General features: G+C 32.4%; 1 protein-coding gene across 15 annotated transcripts in view; it reads left to right on the top strand.

The window, feature by feature from the left end:
• The window catches only part of PPP2R5C (protein phosphatase 2 regulatory subunit B'gamma), a 204,500-nt gene extending 184,580 nt beyond the window's left edge, over positions 1 to 19,920 (top strand). For 9 of the 15 annotated variants that reach the window (XM_031953229.1, XM_031953233.1, XM_031953235.1 and 6 more), the window contains 5 exons: positions 100 to 227; positions 2,791 to 2,892; positions 4,957 to 5,029; positions 8,397 to 8,513; positions 17,028 to 19,920. In XM_031953229.1, coding sequence (XP_031809089.1) covers positions 100 to 227; positions 2,791 to 2,892; positions 4,957 to 5,029; positions 8,397 to 8,513; positions 17,028 to 17,159 — 552 coding nt within the window. In that variant the 3' untranslated portion in view covers positions 17,160 to 19,920. Of the gene's footprint in view, positions 1 to 99; positions 228 to 2,790; positions 2,893 to 4,956; positions 5,030 to 5,855; positions 6,021 to 8,396; positions 8,519 to 14,734; positions 14,807 to 17,025 lie in introns of those variants that run through there. The other 6 variants (XM_031953231.1, XM_031953240.1, XM_031953232.1 and 3 more) reach the window with 4 other exon arrangements.
• The last annotated feature ends 1,920 nt before the right edge of the window (positions 19,921 to 21,840 follow it).

Here is a 21,840-nt window from a genome sequence, read left to right as displayed (position 1 = left end):
GGCATAAGCCTGTACCTTACCCATTTTCAGGTTCTTAATTTGTTATTTACATATTTAAACCTGTTCATTATAGAAAAAAATTGTGTCTTTATTTTTCAGGTGGCAGAGCGGGCACTGTATTACTGGAATAATGAATATATTATGAGTTTAATCAGTGACAATGCAGCAAAGATTCTGCCCATCATGTTTCCATCTTTGTACCGTAATTCAAAGACCCATTGGAATAAGTAAGAAATAAGTCACAACTTTGACCAACAATGTCTACACTTTGTCAGTTTTACTGAAGCTTCTTGCCAGTTAGTGTTGAAATTTAGATTTCAAATGTCAGTGAAGAAAACTCAAAAATTGAAACTCCAGATTTATATAGACTCAAGAAATACTGTGGATTCTGTCAGTGGCCCTTTTTTCTTCTTAGTCACCAAGTCAACATTATAGAGTATCAGTTAACTCACAGTCTTTATGACTTCCCCAAAGACAATATTTGATAAACCTCATAACCCAGGATCTCCCTCAGAGAATCTAAAACTTCTTCTTGATCTGTTTTGTTAATGTAAAGATGGTTCTAGAAGATTTCATAGCCAATTTTTGCCTTTTGTGTGTCTGATGGCAAATGCAATATTCCAGATCCATGGACTGAGGAATCCTTGTAATACAGAAGTTAAAGTAGCTTCCATTATACCACATAGATTCTAACTAAAAAAGAGAAGAGAATGTACTGAAATACTAATAGTGTCCAAAAGAAATAAGTATACTTGATTTTGTCCTTCTATGTTTATGTTCCTTTATTTCAAGTGCTTATTCATTCAGTTATGTCTTTTGAGATATAAAGAACTTATTCTGGATTTTGCCATGTAAAATTAATGTTTTCTTGCTCCAAACTTTCATCAAAAGCTACAATATCAGAGCACGAACTCTGACAGGTACTAACACAGTGAAAAGACTAAATACAATGGATTTGTTCTAGGTTATAGAATTTTTTTTAGCCATAGCAGTTCATGAACAGCATATATTAAGTTCTGCCTATATAGTATCAGTGTTATGTATTTTTATTTATTTATATCTGAACATATACAAGAAAGGAATTTATTTATATCTGAACATATAAAAGAACAATGATCCTTTTAGGCATCAAGAGATTCTATTCTGCATTAATGGAGATAATGCCCAGGCTAATAAAATTACAACTCTTAACATCATGTCATAGAAAGTATGTTACATATGTACACATAGAGAAACACAACACCATATCACTGGAAGGGATTTTAGAGGTCATGTAGTTCAAGTTATATCTGCACAGGAAGCCCCTAATCTTTTTTATATCCCTGATAAGTGGTCATCTAACCTGTTCTTAAACATTGCCAATAATGGGAAATTCACTTGTTCTCAAGGCCCCCATTCTTTTATGCATTTCACATTGTTGTCAATCTAGGAAGGTAGGATTTGAAACACTATTCTAGTAGTATGTATTACCTCTGTGATCATAAGCAAGTCATTGCTTCATTTCTTTGAGAGTGTTTCTCAGCTCTGTAAAAGGGTCTAATATAGTACCTATCTCACAGATTTGTTGTAAGGAAAGTGCTTTTATAAACCTTAAAGAAATTGAAACGTGAGATTGTATAGTTGCCATCCTTAAAACTGGCAGAAGAATAGTCTAAGAATCAGCCTACATGAGTAGGGCGAGTCATATCACCAAGTTAGCAATAGGGTGAGGGATCTTTTGGCCATAGCAGTTCTTTGGTGGAAAGAATGCCCTCACTGATGAAATTACAGATTATTGATTCACTTTTTTTTATAGTCAGCCAAAACAAAGTCACATATTGCTCATGTTCAAAAATGTGTTTCATTCTGCATATTAGCTTTTCATCACTTCAGATATGAGGAAACTTGAATGACAGAGAAGGGTTGCAATTGGCTCAAGTTCACACAACTAGAGAGTTGCAGAGTATCTTTGTGGGTATCTTTGATTTTATCACAATACCCTTTACTGACAATCATATTTGCACACAGACTTTTTTTTCACCTGTTGCTCCTGATTTACTTGAACATCTCTGTGCTTCTGGTAACGAAGTCATGGATATGATTTTGAATTACCAATGAGCAAATAAGTAGATGGAAAAGCTGACACACTGAAGTTATAATGCTATTCAGTATAATTTGATTACTTGGCATTATTGTTTGTTATTGTCGTAAACACACTTAAACATACTTTTCATGACTTCTATAATGTAAACATTATCAATAGTAATATCTAAAAATTTAAAAATAACTATTGAATGCCACTGATTAATAATGTTGAATATTCTTGCAAAATTTGAAATTTGTCTGCAAAGGAAGTTTCTCTTAAGTATTGTATGTTATTTTATTAAGATTAAATAAAGATGTTTGGAATTTAAGAATACATTTAATCAATTTTTCTTGAGCTTTGAACATCTAAAAACTATAAATCAATTCAGTTTTTTAGGTAGGGGGTTGGACTAGGTGATCCTTAATTGTTCCTTCTTGTTTGGCAATCCTTTGGTTCCTCAGTTAATAAAATTTGCAAGATTGTTAAAATTATCTAAAACACTTCAGACACTGGCTTCTTTTTAAGTGATATTACATAAGTGTTTTTGTGAGGCTGTGTTAGTCTTAAAGATTTCTATTCTAATCATATTAAAATACCTACAAATTGAGTGCTCTCCCAAAGTGATTTAATTCTCCAGTTATCTAAAACAGCTGACTACTATTGACCAGTAATGGTACATTATTAACCTAAAAGTATTAAGTTTCAACCTGAAATTTTACTTATAGAACAATACATGGCTTGATATATAATGCGTTGAAACTCTTCATGGAGATGAACCAAAAACTGTTTGATGACTGCACACAACAATTTAAAGCAGAGAAAATGAAGTAAGTTGCATTCTTGTATATATATTATTTCTGCAGTGTCTTCCTAATTATTGCTTATCAGCTTACATTGCTTGTTCTAGAAATTTCCTCTTAACTTTAGAATAAAGCTATGGCCCTTTCTCTCAGGACAAATAGCTTCAACTTTAACCTGTCATAACTTTCATATGAATATACTTTATGGAAGGTGTTTGAATACTGTCAGTTAGACTTTCTGTTCCTGAAACTATAATTTAAGACTTTCTGTCCAGGAAAAATAATACCAGCAAAAATTATAAGAGAAAAGCATAATAAATCAACTCAAGTTATTATTTTGATTACCCTTTGTAATCAGTTCTTCTCCCCTTCTCTTTCCTTTTCCCCCACTTCTTATTTCTTTCCCCTTTATTCTCCTCTCATTTCATGACTAGGACCCATGGACCATTTGTAGGAAATTAGGCCTTATCAATTAATGGGAAAGATGACATCCTTTCTACCTAGGTTCAGACCACGAAATCAAAAGAAAATAGCTACATTCAAATAGTACTTAAAGATTTATACTCCTTTAAACATAGTATCTAATTTGATCTTCATAAGATCCTGTGAGGCATATATTGCATACAGGAATCATTTTCCATATTTAGTGACTATTTTCCCTGTGATACATTTGAGAAATCAATAAAGAGAAGTTAAATGACCTATCAGCCCACAGCTAGCAGGGGTCAGGACTGAGGTATCAAACCAGGTTTCTTCTGTTTCCAAGTCTGGTACTTTGCTTCCCCCACCTTTCTGCCTCCCAGAGAAACTGGCACCAGAGTCTGTGGGATGTGTAATGCCAGGGTAATAATAAGAGAAACAGGGAGAAGATAGTAGTGCACAACAAAACCTTGGATAAGGTATCAAAATGATAAGAAAAGAAAAGCAATACATTTGCTTACATTTCAGAATTTCATCTACAGACATTTCAGAAAAAGGCAGAATGCCCTAGTTAGCCATACTAAACAACTAATAACAATGGATCTTATCAAAAAACATTTCTTCCCCCCCTTCACTTAACCCTATCAAGAACCTTTTTTTTCCCCATTGGCAGCTGCTCAGACCAATTTAGTAGGAATGGTCTTTTTTCCCTATGATCCCATGTACCATATTTTATAAAATATCAGAGATTTCATGATATGAAATGCCTCCATCATCTTCCTTCCAAACAAATCCTTTTGCATTTCCTATAATTTGTATATAAATTTTCATTCACTTCAATGTTCTATATTTTGAATCTGTGATCTTTTCAGTTTGATACTCCGTTCCACTGTACAGATTATATAGCTTCATTATCTAGTACTCATTCCTTGTAGTATTTTTCTCTATTCCTTTGCCTTAAATTCCTCACATATCAATCCTACATCCTAACAGACTGCAGGAGGTCTATAAACTACAAAATGAAAAAAAAAAGTTTTCATTTTAAAGCATTCTGAGGAGAATCCATCAGCCTACTACAAGGGCTCATGACAACAAAAAAAGGTTCAGAACCCTTGTTATTGCCCTTCTAACAGTTCATGGATATTGGTCTTTAAGTGGTACAGTAACTTCTCTAAAGATCACAGAACCTAAGTTGCCTGACTCATAGGATTCATACTTGTGAATAGTATTTCCTCTGGCATTTCACCTCTTTCCACCCTGTCTCCCATTTTGTCATGGACTCTGATTTTGCTTTAAGCACAAATAAATTATGCCATTCAAGTTAGGAAAGATTGTAGATTTTATAGAGACTCTTCAAGGATAAGATGAGAAACTATATCATGTGTTAAATGAAAAGTCAATGTTTTAAAATACTTATGGATAGATGCCTTCCTCTGCAGGAATAAAGAACTTTGGAATAATACATACTATGTCAGACATGTTTGATATGTGGGGTTGCTCTTTAATTTTTATTATAAGAATTAGCTTACAAGTTAAGAGAATAATAATATATTCAAGAAGTGAAAGTAAAAGACAATAAAAATGAGATAAAGATATTGTGTATTTTTAGAAATTAACCTTTTAAAATTTCTCTTTCCTGGTATTTTAATTTGACATTTTGCTGTTTTTCAGAGAGAAACTTAAACTGAAGGAACGAGAAGAAGCATGGGTTAAAATAGAAAATCTAGCCAAATCAAATCCCCAGGTACTGAAAAAAAGAGTAATATGAAAACTTTGGGGGTTTTGTTAATATCATTATAAGATCAGGTATTTGATATCATCTTAGAGATGGGGAAAGAAACAGTTCCACTAATAATGTATATGCACTATCTGCAATAAAAAATACTTTTAAACTTTGTAAACTTCCTCTTGTGCAAGTACTTATTTTGTGTGTCCCTCACCATTACCCTGCAAAAAAAAAAAAAAAAAAAAAGTACCTCAAAATTTACAGGTTTTTTCTTTTTTAAATATGGAGTTGATCTTGTTGCAGCTATGAAATGTAAATTAAGTGGCTGTCCTATAATCCAATGAAATTCTTATTGGGACTTTTGGTCTTTGAACTACAAGTACAGCCTGTTTCTTTTCTGACAATTGTCATAGATTTTTTTTTTAAAGCCTGAAGCAAAGTCTTTTGCAAGCAAAGATATTCTCTTCTCTTTTTAAAATACACAGAATTTTTATAAAGGAGTTAAATTTAAATTGAGTATTTTTTTTTTTTTTTTTTTTTTTTTTTTGCTGAGGCAATTGGGGTTAAGTGACTTGCCTAGGGTCATATAGCTAGAAAATGTTAAGTATCTGAGACCAGATTTGAACTCAGGTCCTCTTGACTTCAGGGCTTGTGTTCTATCCACTGCACCACCTAGCTGCCCTGTTAAATTTAAATTGAAAATAAAGCAGATAACTTTTTATTCTAGCACTCCTTTACTCTTTAATAATAACTAAGTGTGCAGCACATATTACTACAATTTCACAGGAGTTAGATCTGGAAGACCACCCTAGAGATCACCTAGTGGCAACCCCTTATTTTACAGGTGAGGAACCTGAGGCACAGAGGTGTTACGTGACTTGGGCAGTCACAAATCTAGTAAGTAGCAAAGCCATGCCTTGAACCCAGGCTTTCTGACTCTGAAATCTGGGCTCCTTTCCTTTGACTCAGGCTTCTGGGGCTATGTATGTTAACTGTCAGTCTGACTTTTAAAAACTTCATTCATCAGAGTTCTACATATCAAAAAAAACTTTTTTTTTTTAATTTAAAAAAAGAAAGAAAAGAAAGCTGCTTTTAAAACTAAAGGCAAGTAAAAGATTTTATCAAATAGTTGTAATTCCCAAATTAATTCCAGCTTTGGCAGGATAACTTTTTGAAAATGGAGACCTTTGTTTTGTGGACATCTGGTATTTGTAAACTCAAAATAATATCAGTTGTGAAATTGTATTACCTCCTGCCTTCTAATTGATATGTCACTCTGATTCTAATGATGCCATTTATTGCACATCAGTCACTGAATCTTTTCCACACCAAGATTTTATCCAGTTCTTTCTACTCTGCGAAAAAGAAATGATTTCTTAATATAGTAAGAATCACTGGGTGAATCTCAACATTTATACCCAGTGGTATTTCTACTGGGGTCTGTAGTTATTTTTGTTTTCTTGTAGGAAAAAAATTAAAGTTTTTTCTTTCTATATGTTTTTCTCTGAAACTAGAAAATGTTTTTTCAAATGATCACTAAAGTCTACTTTATGACTTTTTAATCTCTTTTTTATCATTTATTACCATTCTAGTCCAACAGGTTTTTGTAAATCTTAAGAGTATAGAACTGTGAGGAAAGGAAAATTCTGTTTGATCTAGAATTCATGTATATAATTAAGAGTGATTTGTATCATAAAATATGTATTTAATAGTTAAAATTCTCAAAAATGCCTTTAAAAAGAATGGTAACAAAGAAGCTAGTTTTATTCCAAATTCCAACATGTTTATTCCACTATGTTTATGAAAATAAGCCTATTGATTTTTATTACCTATCTGTTAGAGCTGCAAATTAAATCTCAAACATTATACTATTTCATAAGTTATTTCATAAGACTAGAAAAATTAACTTTTTAAGCCATATTCATGGAAATATTTTACTACTGCTTTATAATAACATGATATTGTATAACTTTTTCAAAACTTTTTTTAAAATTGTATTTCTTTTTATGTATAAATTTATGCTAAGCACTTTCTTTTTAATAGGTTCATAGTATATTATGCTTGGAATTTTTTTAAGCAAATGAATTTCAAATAATATTCTTAAGTCTTCTTACAAAGTTTCTTAATAGGTACCACCAAACTATAAACTGATAAGAGTCTGAACCCTTATATGTATGTGTGTGCTTAATGTTGCAAAAGTATCTTGCTTGGATAAATTATTAACACTGATGCTATACTAAACAAACAGTTGAAAATTAACAAGCTGAGAATTTGTTCTCTCTGAAGTTGAAGTCACTGCCTTATGAAACATAGACACATACCACATCTGTAGTAGATGGGCCCTCTAATTGTGTTTGCATAAAATACAGAAACTGAGTTAAAATGCTTTATGTCTTACCCTGGAAGAATAAGTCAAGTATGTGGCTGAGTACATTTCAGTGAATATGGGTTTACTTTTGGTACTCATTGTAGCATAAGAAATATTGTTCTTCTTTTTTCCTTCCTAATTTTTGAATTTTCTAAAGTTTGATTGCTATCCTCTTGTCATTCTTTTGCAATATTCTTGTAACTTTACCAATCATGTAAAAATAATAGTTTTAACCCAGTTATAGTCTTCAAATAAACCATTTTGTAATAGCAGTTACAAACTTTTATAATACCGCACTGTGAATTTAACGTTCTGACTTTTCATCTCTGTACCATTTGTGACTAAATCATAGTAACATCTGTCAAGCACCTTTACTGTTTGTTACGTGACAGTATTTGAAAATGGAAAATACTTCATGGATTAAAATTTCAGAGTATGAAATTAGAGGGCTTAGCATATGTTCTTTAAATTATTGAGAGAAAACACTAGTCTTATAAGCGTTTTAGTATATTGCTTGCTGTCCTGTGTCTGAAATTTTGTAGATTCTATTAATTGTTCGTTATATAACCAACTAATACTAAAGAGTTCCTATAAATAATATTTTGAGGTGATTGAAGCCAGTTTTCAGTCCCAAATCTGACTTTGGGTAGAATGTGTCATGATTGTTTTATTTTTAAATAGAATTGCTAATGGCTTACCATATGTTCATTGTTATATATTTAGAAAACTTGTATTTTACTTAGTCAGCGCTCATACTTTTTCCCCAGTTTAAAAAAAAAAGTTTCTATTTGCATCTTTTTCTTAGATACAGAAAGCAACTATATTTAGAGGTTTGCAAGGTTTGAGGTACTTTAAGAAGTATTCAGTTCTCATCAGACACATTAAAATTAAGATTTTTAATTACCTAAAACAAATTACTCCTTGAATTAAATACTACTTCACCAGCAATAAAATGCTTTGAAGTGTGTAGTGGTTCCTTCTAACTGAGAGTGACAATTTTAACAATTTGCATTTTAGTACACAGTGTATAGTGAAGCCAGTTCCCTGAATCTTCCAGTTGCAATGGAAACAGATGGGCCTTTATATGAAGATTTACAGATGCTGAGAAAGACAGTCAATGAAGAGTCACGTCAGGTAAAATTATATGGAGATAAGTTGAGCTGCTCTTAATAAATACTTAAAATTTAGTTGATGGTACTATATGTACCAGTATCTTTGTTTTAATTAACATGATAATTTAATTAATTAAATAGCAGGCTTCACCCATGGTTCTTATACAATAGGGTCTCTAGTATTAAGAGATAGGTCTTTTTTTTTTTTTTTTTTTCAATTAAATACCCTGACATTTTCCTTAATCAAATTTTTAATGGCAATAATTTGAAAACTAGCCATATTAGTTTTAACTTCTGTACAACTCTTATTCTTAAAAACAATAGCAACCTCCCACCTCCCTAGCATATTCTTTTGCTTCCCTGCTATTTCAGTTTAATCCTGAAGCAGTCTCTTCTTTCTGTGTCCAAATGACTAATTCTGCCCCTGACCACACTGGAAACTTCAAAATTCTTTTTTTTTTTTTTTTCTCCACTCAAGCAGGAACACAGGAACTAGCAGGTGGGGAAGAATAGGGCTGCAGAAGTTAGGGTCACACTAGTCCAGCATCTCAGCTGGGCTTGTGATAGAGACTAATGAAGGGAATATTGAAGAGATATTTACTATGTATAACCAAATATTGTACTTAATTCTAAAGAACATAATGCAGGAAGAAAAGACAATTCTATTCTCACTCAATTTCATTTTTATAGGGAATTCCCTCATGAGCTTACCTCCCTCTAGTAGGGCATCCCAGCTTCTTTGCAGTGAGTAATTCTAGAAAATTGCCTAGGGCATTGAAGGGTTAAGTCTATTCCCAGATAACTAATAATGTGTCAGAAATAGACTTGAACACTGGGTTTCCAGTCTCACAGGGCTTGTTTTTTATCCATTACCACCTTGTTCTAACACTGTATTCAGTATTACTTGATGCAAGATCAGTTTTATTTTTGTATAATTTCAGCCTAATTATTCCCTCTACCAATCAAATCACAGATCTAATTTAAGCTTGTCATAGTTAATCAACTAAGGCAGCATGGTATAACGAGAGAAGGGAAGGAAATAATAAACATTTATGTAGCACCTACTCTGTGCCAGTCACTGTGCTAAGCACTTTTCAAAATAATTGTCTCATATGATTCTTGAGACCTCTCTGCAAAGGAGGTGCTGTTATTAGCCCCATTTTACAGCTGAGAAAATTGAGGTAGACAAGTCAAGTGATTGGACTTCTAGTCCACACTAGTCCACTAGTTCTAGTCCACTAATCACACAACTAGTGTGTGAGGTCAAATTTGACCTCAGGTCTTCTTTTAGACCTGAATTCTATTCACTGTGGTGCTTCATTGACTCAGGTGAGGCAACATGGTATAAGGGGAGGAACCCTAGTATGGGAAGCCAAAAGACTTAAACATTCTTTTCCTATCTCTGCCATTGGCTGTGGTGACATCAGACATATAATTCTCTGGCTTCAATTTCCTCTTTTATGTAGTGTAAGTATTGACCTAGATTGTTTCAAAGATCCCTTCCACTGTGGCTATCAAGAATTCTTGGTGAATCACATTTCAATCATAGTCCCTTCTGTAGATATTTTCTAGATACTTCTGGCCTTGGCTTGCAGCTTTTTTGGGGGGTGAAGGGGAAGTTGTTTCATTGTTTATAAGGAAAATTGATTTCTTCTCCTGACTTTGTTACTTGGTATGGAACTCATTTACTTCTGAACCTATTCTAAGAACTGGAATAAATCCCTAAGATCCTTTCGAACTCCAGTTCTGTACTTTATGTATCTCTGGTAGTGATTGATCTAAACAAGCTAAACTTTAAAGGAGAGTTTCTCCTGGTATATAGATCATTTAGCTTCTCCCAAGATTTAAGTAGCTCTCTTACTTCCCATTTGTATGTCATTTGTTAAACGAATAGACATATATTTAGCCATAAGCATATTCAGGAAAACTGAACCTAGGAATAGCTCCACCAAAGTATAACATATTATAAAGGTGATTTTAGGTTCTCAAGAACTGTGAAAACTCTAGCAAGTCCTACCAAGTTAGAGTGCTGTCAAGAATGGGCCTTCAGATAGTCTGTCAGTTATCTGAGGACCAGACTTGACAAGTTTAGAGAAGGTTATCAGTAGGTCATCCTAAGTGTGATAGATTTTTCAGCTACAACTCATGTTGGTGATTGTAATCTGTATGAGAATAAGGATTTTTCTCACTTAATGAAATCTTTTGTTTTGCCCTTCAGCCACTGTGACATATTTCTTTAAGAAGTCACAGAGTTAATTGGCAAAACATTTAGTATTTCTTTTTAAAAACCAACCCTTTAACATAACTATCAAAACTTATGTTTTAATATGGTGTATAACAAACTACACTTGCTTACAGTTAATTGCTAAGCCTAATTAATGCAGAAAAGACTAGAGTTTTGTTCAAGTTCAATTAAGTCAAGACACTTCAAATTAGTTGTGGATCTAGACAGATATAATAATGATTTTTAAATCATGTTTAAACATCAGAAAGCAGCAGGCTTTTTTTCATACTCCCTGGTTTAATAGCAGCACCATGTCATCTCTAAATCTGTGACCATTTTTTCCATCTCACTGAAGTTTTTAAATTATCGACATTTGCAGACTTAAGGTGTAAAGGACTCCTTTGAAAACATAAATAATCCATATGTTGCGTAATCTGGTTATCACTAAATTTCATACTTTTATGAGATAATTCAGTGCTCTGTGAAAGTTTTTCCAAGAATTATTTTGCTTTTAGGTGTTGTTTTTTTTTTTTTTTTTTTAACTTTTAAAACGTAAAGGAAAAAGAATTAGAATTCACTCATGAACTAAAGAACAAATGTTACCATTTCATTTAGTTTTTCTTAATTTATTTGAGAAGCAACCTGACAGTGGTTAGAAACTGACCTTGAGGTCAGGAAGGTCCTGCCTCTGGGACCTTCCTATATCAATGAAATCACACATCTAGGCTCTGGCTCTCTAGTCTTAAGTTTTTTATAAAATACCACTCCAGTAACTCTTAAGAAAGTCTAATGATTTGATAGCCTATAGACTGAATTCAAACCAACCATAAAATTAGCCAACCATGAACTCAAATTATAGAATAACTTAGACTAGGAAATGACCTATTACATCTAATGGAGGCTTCATACCATATGTCTTAATTGCAAGGATTGGCTGAGTTTTGCACTTTTAGATGTATTGCCTCAAACACAGTTCTCAGGATTTAGATACCATTACTTGTAAAAACAGCATAGGTCTCTAGTATACTAACAACTCTGGTTATACATGTGAGTATTAGAAATAATGTGATCTATAAATACCATATTAAGTCAGAACTGAAGCTAAAGAAATATGTAGCTTAGATTAAAATTTGAATTTCTCATATAAGTTAACTTTCAGGACCAGGATCTTAAGTGCTTAAGGGAAGGAAAGGAGAAATTGTCTGCTGTCTGCAAAAAGACACTTGTTAGAACAACACTTTTGACACTTAAAATCAGATATCGAGGACATTATTAATTAATCATCTTAATGTTTCTGGCCAGAAGCAAACCCCACTCCTCTTCAGGGAGTGCTGAGCACAGAAGTGAAAGAACCTTTATTCTTGCTAGTTTAGCATAGTCCCTCCCTTCAAAGATTCTTTCTGATCGACTGAATTCACCTGTGCCTTTCTAACCCTTCCCCTCTCCCCCCCCAAATCATTGTTTACTCAAGCCTTCTATTGATTACTTCATTGTTCTGTGCAATCTTAACCTTTCTTAACTGCTCACATTCTGAAAACCTCTTGGTCAGTGATACCTGCTATCCTACACTACTTTGAAGCTTGCAGCACTGCTAGCTTCTCACATACTATACTTAAGTATTTTACAAATATATATCTCATTTGATCTTCACAATAACCCTGTGAGGTAGATACTTGTTCCCATTTTACAGTTGAGAAAACTAAATCAAACAGATATGTAAATGACTGAGACTGGACTTTTATTTGAGCCTTCCTGACTCCAGATCTAGTGCTCTTTCTACTGCACCATCTAACTGCCTGCCTCTCCAAGCTACTTAATAGTCCTTTGACCACCATAGCATATTTCTTTAAAAAGAATAGTCAGACATTAAGAGAAATGTAAACAAATACCTAATAGTAATAGCAATATGCCATAAAAGATGCAATAGCATTTTAGGATGGGAAAGGACCCTAATGTTCTAAATTCCTTCAAGTATGGGGAGAGGGTTTTCTTGTGTAGGAGAGGATCCTAGACTTCCATTTTAGATGAGCCCTTATGCATATTTTTACATGTCATATTTTAAACTCCTTTGGAGCAGTGTGGTATTTAATCCAATCCAAACCCTTATTTTACATATGATGTTACTGTAGCAAATGCAATTTACCTATAGTCGACTACCTGGCAAGTTAGTGATCAAAGTGGGGACAAGAACTGAAGTTTTTTTTTTTTTTTTTTTTTCCTAGTTCATTATATAGCCTTTATACCAATGAACTATAAAAAGCAAGTCAAGTTGGACAGATTGAGATAGGGTTGTTTTAAGGGTCAAATAAGGAAGGACAGGGAAGGAAGTATAGATAGAAAAGGAATTAAATTGTGTTCTTAGACCCTAAGACTATTCTGTTTTTGAGTGTTTTTTATTTATGTGCTACCTTGTTCTAAACAGTCTCATTGAGCCAAGCAAATATGCCAACAAGTTGACCTATATATTTCTTTGAGGAAACCTGACACTTATTTTAGTAATTTTCTTTCTACTACAATCTAAATGTTGATTATTTGATTGATTCTGAGTTATTCCAAGGGGTCGTGAACTCTTAGATCCCACCTGACTAAAATAACGTTGAATATCTGCACAGCACTAACTTGGGTATCTTCTCCTTAATCATGGACAAATTGGCTATCAAAGTATCAATTTAAGGCTTAGCAATTCATGAAGACACCTTCTTCAGGCTTTCATATGCATCAATTGGGGATTGCCCAGTAAAGTATTAAAGTAGTAACAGATCATTAATATCTGGGCACTTTCTTAGAACAGTTATGTGTCTGTTATAACCAGGAAGAGAATTTCAGCTCTCATATAGGTATCATTTACCACAGCACCTTCAATGTTTGGTACTGTTGCTGGCACATAGTAGATATTTAATAATATAAATACTTCTTGATTTGGCTTGTAGTCTCATCCTAGAAAAGCAGGCATTTGGAGAAGGATTTATTCGTTTATACAACAATATTTATTAAGTGCATGCTTTATTCAGTACTGTATCCTAGTTGGGCACAATGAACGAAAAAAGTGTATCTTGCTTTCAAGGATAGTTAAGTGAATAGACTATAGAAATCACTGAATAAAATATAGAAATCGCTGTAAAAGGGAGTATAAGTACAAAAACAAGGCAAAGGTTTGTTTTACTAGAGGAAGCAATCATTGGGGAGATGGAGGGAGTATTTATAGTAGTCTTTTTTAATGAATTATAATAATATATAATATCAGATTTTTGATGCTGTTATATAAATAGCTCTGTTCTTACAAAAACCATTGGTCCATAACTTCCAAAGGACCAAATTAAAAGTTTTGTCCCAAATTTCAACTATTCTAGATGATGAGATATTAAGAATAGAGCTTCCATTTATAAAATCCTGGCAGGATCTGCTTTTGAACCTTTAACATTGTTTTAAAAATTGGTTACTTAATACATATTCATTTTCCCAGTTAGGCTGCCCCTGATCATTTGGCCTCTATATTTTTAGGAGAGCATAGAGAACTAACAATTGCAGTAATTACTTATGTTAGCTTTAAGTCAAGTCCAATGTTCTTTTTCCTTTTTTTTAAGAAATGCTATAACTGAATCTTTGGCACAGTAATTTTTGTGCTTTCATGAATTTTTTTTTCCCCATTGGGCAACTTTCTGTGGTTTTAGTTTATTTGTTATTAAATTTATTTTTGCAAAGTGATAAATTTGAACTAGACTCTTTATCCAAAAATCGGGAATAGTCACAGGACCTGAAAATTGTTATATTAATGTAAAGAATAAAAAGAAACATCTGGAAAAGAAACAAGTAAAGCAATTTAATAGTTAAGGTGTTTATTTCCATTCCCCTGGAGAATTTCATTGGGATAATAGTTTTGAGGAATATGTAAAATCCAAATTTTTTATCCCAGAAACTTTATAAAATTTGTATGAGCTCGATATAGAATCTACTAAATTAAACATGAATCTTATTTTGATCAGAAAGACTTAAAATGTTTACAATTCTTATTTTAACAGTCGGTCGGAAGAAAAACAGTTACACCCATGCAGATAAGGAAAGTCTAAAAAGATGAAAAGTATAAAGTGAAGGTATTCATTATTAAACTTGTACAGTGTATTTAAAATTTTAGCTTTGACTTTAGAAAACAACTAAAAAAGTACATAATTTTATACATGAAGTATTTTCCTTTTTTCATGTCATTCTAACTTTGTGACAGTAGTCAAGAAATTGTACTTTAGAAACGTGAATCCTTACCTAGTTTATTTGCTTTATCCTGAATTGAATTATGAGCTACTAATCCTTTTAGAAAGGGAGAAATGGACTATTATAATCACTTTATTCTATTATTTTTTCTATTTATTTCAAAGTCTGGCCTTTTAAAGGAAGCTTCAATAGTTTGTCATTTCATTCTTTCCTGAAGCCTTCTTATGGATTAAAAAAAAGTGTGTGTGTCTGTGTCTGTATCTGTGTCTGTATGTGTCTGTGTGTCTTTGTGTCTGTGTGTAGTGCTTGTTTCATATTTGTTACTGTGATTTTTTTTTCCAGTAAACATCCTAATACATTTGTGATTGCCATCTTCTCCAGCAAGCATTATTCATTCAGTCTGTTGACTTGCATGTCTGTCTTCACTTCTGTTTTCTCATTTTCTCCCTTGTGAATTATAAAATTGCTCTCTTTTTGAGTTTAATTAACAAAAGCCCTGTGTGTGTCACAGTTTTTTGCCCCTCAGGAAGTTTAAATTCATCAGTTCTGAGGTTTTAATCATTATCTTTGCTGTAAAAATAGAATTATGGTTACTTATGGTTCCTGCTTCTAAAATGACTAAATATTTTAGATTTTTTTTTTTAATGACTACTATGACTTGTCTGGAAGATTCAAAGAGAAATCTATGAAGTACATAGGAAGACTTGTCCTCTAGGATTTATGTTTGTAGTTCTGTTAGACTACTTTGTTAACTGGACTTCTATATATTTGTCATTATTCCTAAGGAAAAAGATTCTCAAAAGATAAATTATTTTCTTGAAAGAATTGGAATTATTTCATTAAGCTAACCTTATAGGAAGTATTCCTAAAATAACATCAAATTAGAAATCTTTTTTAGTCTTAATATTATAACTGTTTCTGTACATTCTCAAAGGACTATTCCCTAAATAGTCACTGGAAAAAGTTGAGGGAGATTTCTTTGCAGATATAACCTTTATCTGATGAATTTCTGAAGTTAACACATAGTTTATTTTTGTTTTACATACCTGTGCATCAGTTTGATATCCATTTTATCAAAAGTTAGTATAGATGAGATAAAGGTGCCAAGAAGATAACTATTACAGTTAAATCACTTCTATTGTCAGATGATATTGTTAAGGAATATTGTTACAATGCTCTTGACAGTTAATTACTATGTTTAAATACAGTGGCTGGTTTCACACACATAAACAGACACACACAGAGAGTTTTAAGATACTTATCTGGTTCAATCAAAGGAAAAGAAAAGATAATTGCATGTTATTTGATTTGGTTTTTAATCAACTAGCTTTTTTTAAATAGAAAACTTTTTGTGACATCTGCTTCAAAACTATGAGTTATTTGCTCATTTATTGCCTCAAAAATATAAATTAATAGTTTTTAACAGTCTAGGCTATTATTGTTTTAAAGTATATGGTTATTAGAATTTTCTTTTTTGACTATTTTAAAATATCATTAATGGAAATAGATTGCTACTATTAATGATCTCCCAAAAAATTCTTAATATTAGGTCTCCCTTCTTTAAAGACAATTTCAATTTTACACGCAAAAAGGTCTTATTTAAACCATATCTATTTACCAGAAAGAAAAAGCAGTTTCCTACATTCCAAATGGTGAAGGTCAGGGGACACGTGTATTTTTCTACATGAAAGAAATGGTTTTAAAGTGAAAGAGTTGTCAGTCCTGTCTTTACTTACCTCCAATTGAAACTATATGAAATTTCACTGCTTTAAGAACAGTATGACCAATGATGATTGCTGCAAATTAATAGGAAAGTCTTTCTATGAAATAGTCAGAAATTGGTCTCAGAAAACTTAGAGAAGTCTATAAAGTGGAATAGATGAATTTATGAGCTATTTACAAGTAGTTTTTTTTAATATGCTAACATTTGACACATTCTATTTCCCTTTCTCATTTCATTTGAAGAAATCCTATTGTTTAGTATTCCCAGCAATATACTAAAGCCTTCATCATGTAATTAGCCAATTTTTACTCACTTTTCTGAAATGTATTTCATTCTTCAGATAGCTTAGTTTTTAGCCAACTTCATTGCATTTTTAATTTCAGGCACAGAAAGATCAGAAAAAGGATCGTCCTCTTGTGCGACGCAAGTCAGAACTGCCTCAGGATATCTATACCATGAAAGCCTTGGAATCCCATTGCAGAGCTGATGAGATAATATCACATGATGGGCATTAGCTTATTACCATGGAACATATGGGGAGGAGGCATATTATTTTTGACTTAATAGAAAATACATACATCTTGTGCCATACAAATCAGTTGTACTCAAAGTCAAAAGCTTTCTTCAACCCAGTTCTGTAGGCAATAATTTAATTCAGCATACAGCTCAAGATCAGTAGTTCAAACAATGGTAAATTATCAGGCTCCATTTTCAGAACCATGGGTTGATAAGTATTAAATGACCACATTATTCAGGTGGTGGTGCCGCCATAACCCCAGCATATTCTAAATTATGAGTATTTCAGTTAAACATTAGAGCCAAATAGAAAAGCACCCTGATCATAATCAACTCCATATTCCAACAGAATTTGTAAACATTAAAAATAGCTGGTACTATGATAATGTCAAATGTTTCAGAATTGAAAGTACCTTTAAAGTATTACACATTTTAAGACTTTACAACCTTGAAATTATTTCCACATTGTTCTATACCAGCAGTTTTTAAAGTACATGAAAATGATTCTTTCATATTTTAACAGAACTTACAAAAAGTTGACTTATGACAATCCTTCAGTCACTGTTGTTTTTCTATGTTATTTCTTTACTTTGGATAGAGACATGTGTATCGTGTCTTAGTAGTTTTACATATATCTAAAGCCATATCTTCGGATCTTTAATACAATACCAGTATTCCAGGAGTAAAATGGTAGAAGAAATTTGTTTTCCTAAGAGCTTTTTCTGTCTACCTTAACTGGAATTGGATTAAATTTTTTAAAGTGTTTCATTTTCATTTTCCAAATTTTACTTTGCTTTTAAATGAACATTGTTGCCCCTTATCAAGGCTCTTGAACCTTAATAAAATATTTGGGCTCTAAGAGTTCAGAATTTTGTAGAAAAGTTAGAATAAAGTCATTTTAAGTTGAATCATTCTCGGCCTAGCCCAATCTGCTGCCTTCCAGCAAAAATAAACATCAGTTATATAATGTGCCAGGTGTTAAAATGACATTGTTCTATGTCTTTAAGTAAGTGTTGGTCTCAGAGCTTATAGGAAGCAACAGTGATGATAATTTTACGTAAATGTATATTTTTTTCTGTTGAAAAGAGCACACATGTTACAAATACACCTCACAAGTAAAATGAAAATGCATCTGTTTCCATTGAACTTCAAATGCTGCTATATATTCCACAAACTTACTTGCATGTAATGTACTTTTTGTTTTAAATGGAACAGCACGAGGGAGGGGAGGGAGGGAACTCTAACTTAGTGCTTTGTCTATTTTTTATTTTCTCTCAGGGTGGCCAGTATTTTGACTTATTTATCCTGCTTGAAAGCTGTTTGAGATGTGTTCTGCTATTCTAAATGGGTGGTATTAGTTTTCTTTTGTCTCTGACAGTAAGATGATATAACTTGCAATGTTAAATGTCAATGCATAAGAAGATAATGTGGCTTCTTTTAAAAAAAATTTTTGTTCAACAATAAAATGAGGTCTCCTGCATCCATAAAAGATATTGTGAAAAGCAGACATATAAATAACTTGTGCAGATGTAGTGCCTGCTATCTGTCAGTTTCATTTAAAATCCATTTCCACTGGTTTATTTCTTTTTGTTTTGGAGGAAAATAATTTGGGGGGAGGGGATTTATTGTAATGAGAGCGAACTAATTAAGATTGCCCCTGCTTTAAAGTGGAAAAGTCCACTTTGTAAGAACAAATATTTCCTGTGAAACTTGAAATGTATCTGCTTTACCATTATGAAAATCTATAATTAAAAAAAAAAGTTTAGATGCCTTCTCCTTTTGAGGGAAAAAGGGTGCTTTTTTATTGTATAAAGCAGTGTCTTATGTATTTTGATATACCATTGTTTGAACTTCCATCTTTAGCTGGTAGATTATCAATAGATTTGATTTGGGGTGTTCACTATGTTTGTGCAAAAGATTTCTGGAAAGAGGTTATCTCCTTTTTTGCTCTAGAAGAAAAAAGCATATATATCAATGTTTGGTTGATTATGTAAAAGCTCGGCTTTTAAAGAACATCTCTGTTTTATTTCTGCTCTTTATTGAAGTTAAACATTCACCAAAAAAAAGACAAATCTGATGATGGTTTTTTGGGAGAAACTAATTTCTGCATAGGCAAAAGTATGACCTGATACAGTACTTTGGCCCATTCAAGTTTTCATAGTCAATACTAAAATTCACTTATGCTAACTGTTCAACTTATTAAAAGTCCAGGTATATCGTGTAATTTATACTGAGCTAATTTTAAGACTACTCCATCAAAAGTAAGCTAGAATTTTGGTGACTGTTTTTCTTCAGGAAGTTCTGTGTTTAACATCTTTACATTTTCCAGAACATACCTGTGCATCAGGAATGTCAACAATATTATAAGTGTCTTTTTAGTGTGGCTTTAGTATGGCTTCATTTTAATATTGTACATACATTGTACTTTGTTTATGATAATAAGTAATAAAAATGTAGACTTCATATTTTGTACAAAATGTCCTATGTACAGAATAAAAAACGTTCATAGAAACAGCAAACATAGGTAAGTGGCACAATTATTTTTCATTAGATAATATCTGTAACTTTATGCTTTAGTGAAATGTTAAGTTCAAGTGTACCTACATATTTTTTAACTTTTTGTAATTCAAGACTTTTTGTTCTGACATTGTTTATGAAGAGAAACTTCATACACTTGCCATTTAATATGCTCTTTTATCTAATTTTAAAATTCTAAAAATGGTGTATTATATGGTCTAAATAAAGAACATGTGAGTTTTACTTGTTCATCATGAAACTAAATATAGCTGCAGTGCTGGGTAACCTGCTTCTGGTGAATACTCAAAATAACTTTGACTTGGTTTTGGTTTTGGTTTCATCCAGAACACGTAGAAAGGAAGCTTGCAGTTAATTAACAATTATTTTTTTAAATGCTCCATAAACTAATTTTAAAGCTTTGTTAAATAAAATTTTCATAGAATGATGTCTTTTTTAAATTGCCAATCTGACCCTTTTTCTGATTAGCTGACACAATCCAGAATCAAAGGGAGTTTTGGAACTTTCAGAAATAACATTACTTGAATTTTGTCAATTACATATAGTTTAAGGAAAGTACTAACCAAGCAAAATATAAGAGGTTTTGAAAAGATAGTAGCCATTTATAACATTGGATACCAGATAATCTTTCTTCCAATACCCTATTAAATTGGTTATGATCAATAATGCTGTTTGAGATTAATGAATGTTATTAATTGCTCTTCAAAGAAGAGAGACTGCTGTCCAAAACAGACAAGAGAACAGGATTCTGATTCCCTTTCCACAGTTATTTAATGTGCTTCAGACAAAGTGCTCCACTAGAAAGCACTTTGCAGAACTCTGTGTTATGTAAATAAATGTTGGGTGTTTTTTTTAAATACATAAATATTACACCCTGGAGTTTCAAGATGGCTATGAGATAAATTCTGCTTAATGATAGTGTACATCATTAATGCATCCTAGAGATCAAAAGCAAGGCCAAGCTATACAATTACTTCTTCCTCCCTTGAAGTTAATTTTAAATACTTGTAGGAGTCTAATAAAGAAATACAATGAAAAAAAAGAGAAAAGAATCTGATTCTCAAAGCACCAGCACTTAACAGCAGTGTTATGCTAACACTGTTTTAAAATGAAAAATTGGTTTTTCATTGAACCAAGCCAAAAGGAATATAGGTTCATTCTCATTTTCCAGAAGAGAAAATAGGCTCATAACTCAGTCACAGCAAGTTAGCTAGCTAGCTAGAATAGCAAGCTAGAACCCAGAAATTTACATTAGGCTGCTTTCCCTCACATTATTAATCCCATTAATTCAGGAACTCTTACATCACCTGACATGCTAAAAGCATTTCTAGGGATAGAAAGATTTGATCTTTTCACATTTACTCTGCAGCTTAGAGAAGGATTAGCACAACTTTCATGCTGTATTTACTCCCTATGTCACCCAACCACATGGGGTCACATTAACACTAGCTTAATACTATGTGACCACCAAGGACTGAGCCACAGCAATTCATGAACCCTAAGTACTGAGATGTGAGGGGTTAACAGCATCAGTGGAGAAAGCCCCTGATTAATGATCACATGGATTCTTGAAGTCATTTTCTTCTAGAAGAAAAAAAGGTTCTCATGTTCCAATATTCTAAGAACACTAACATTGTTTGTATTTATTATAGAATCACGCTAGTATGCTGAACCTTGAATTTAAACTTTGTGGTATTGTTCTTTTTTAATAGCTAAGTGCATTACTCAAATAAGAATCAGAAGGATCACTAACTTGTCTTTTGCTTATTCCTGTTAACCAAAAAAAATAAGGACAGGATCTTTTTTAAAGTCCATTTGGTAGTGCATTATTGGAAGTATAGAACCTCAGCCAAAATGCCCATGTGGGAAAAGGGCAGTGAGGTCTGCAAAAAAAGATTCTTATCCCAGAGATATGAATTTCAAACTGTGATGTTCTCCTCTAAAATGTGCATCATGATAAGCGGTCTCTAAGCAAATAAATATTTTATAAAACCATTTTCCCGTTGACTTCCATAGTAATTTAGCAGAACCACAAAAATCCACCTTTTTCAATGGATCTCAAATTCTTACTAGTTCTTCAGTTTGTGGCAAACACATCTATCAACATTAAAATTTGTCTCTACCAGGTTCTGCTCCTTTCCAATT

The sequence above is a fragment of the Sarcophilus harrisii genome, chromosome 2 (genome assembly GCF_902635505.1).
Source record: "Sarcophilus harrisii chromosome 2, mSarHar1.11, whole genome shotgun sequence".
Lineage (NCBI taxonomy): Eukaryota > Metazoa > Chordata > Mammalia > Dasyuromorphia > Dasyuridae > Sarcophilus > Sarcophilus harrisii.
Note: the sequence above shows the minus strand (reverse complement) of the source record. Positions and strands in the feature narration are given on the sequence as shown.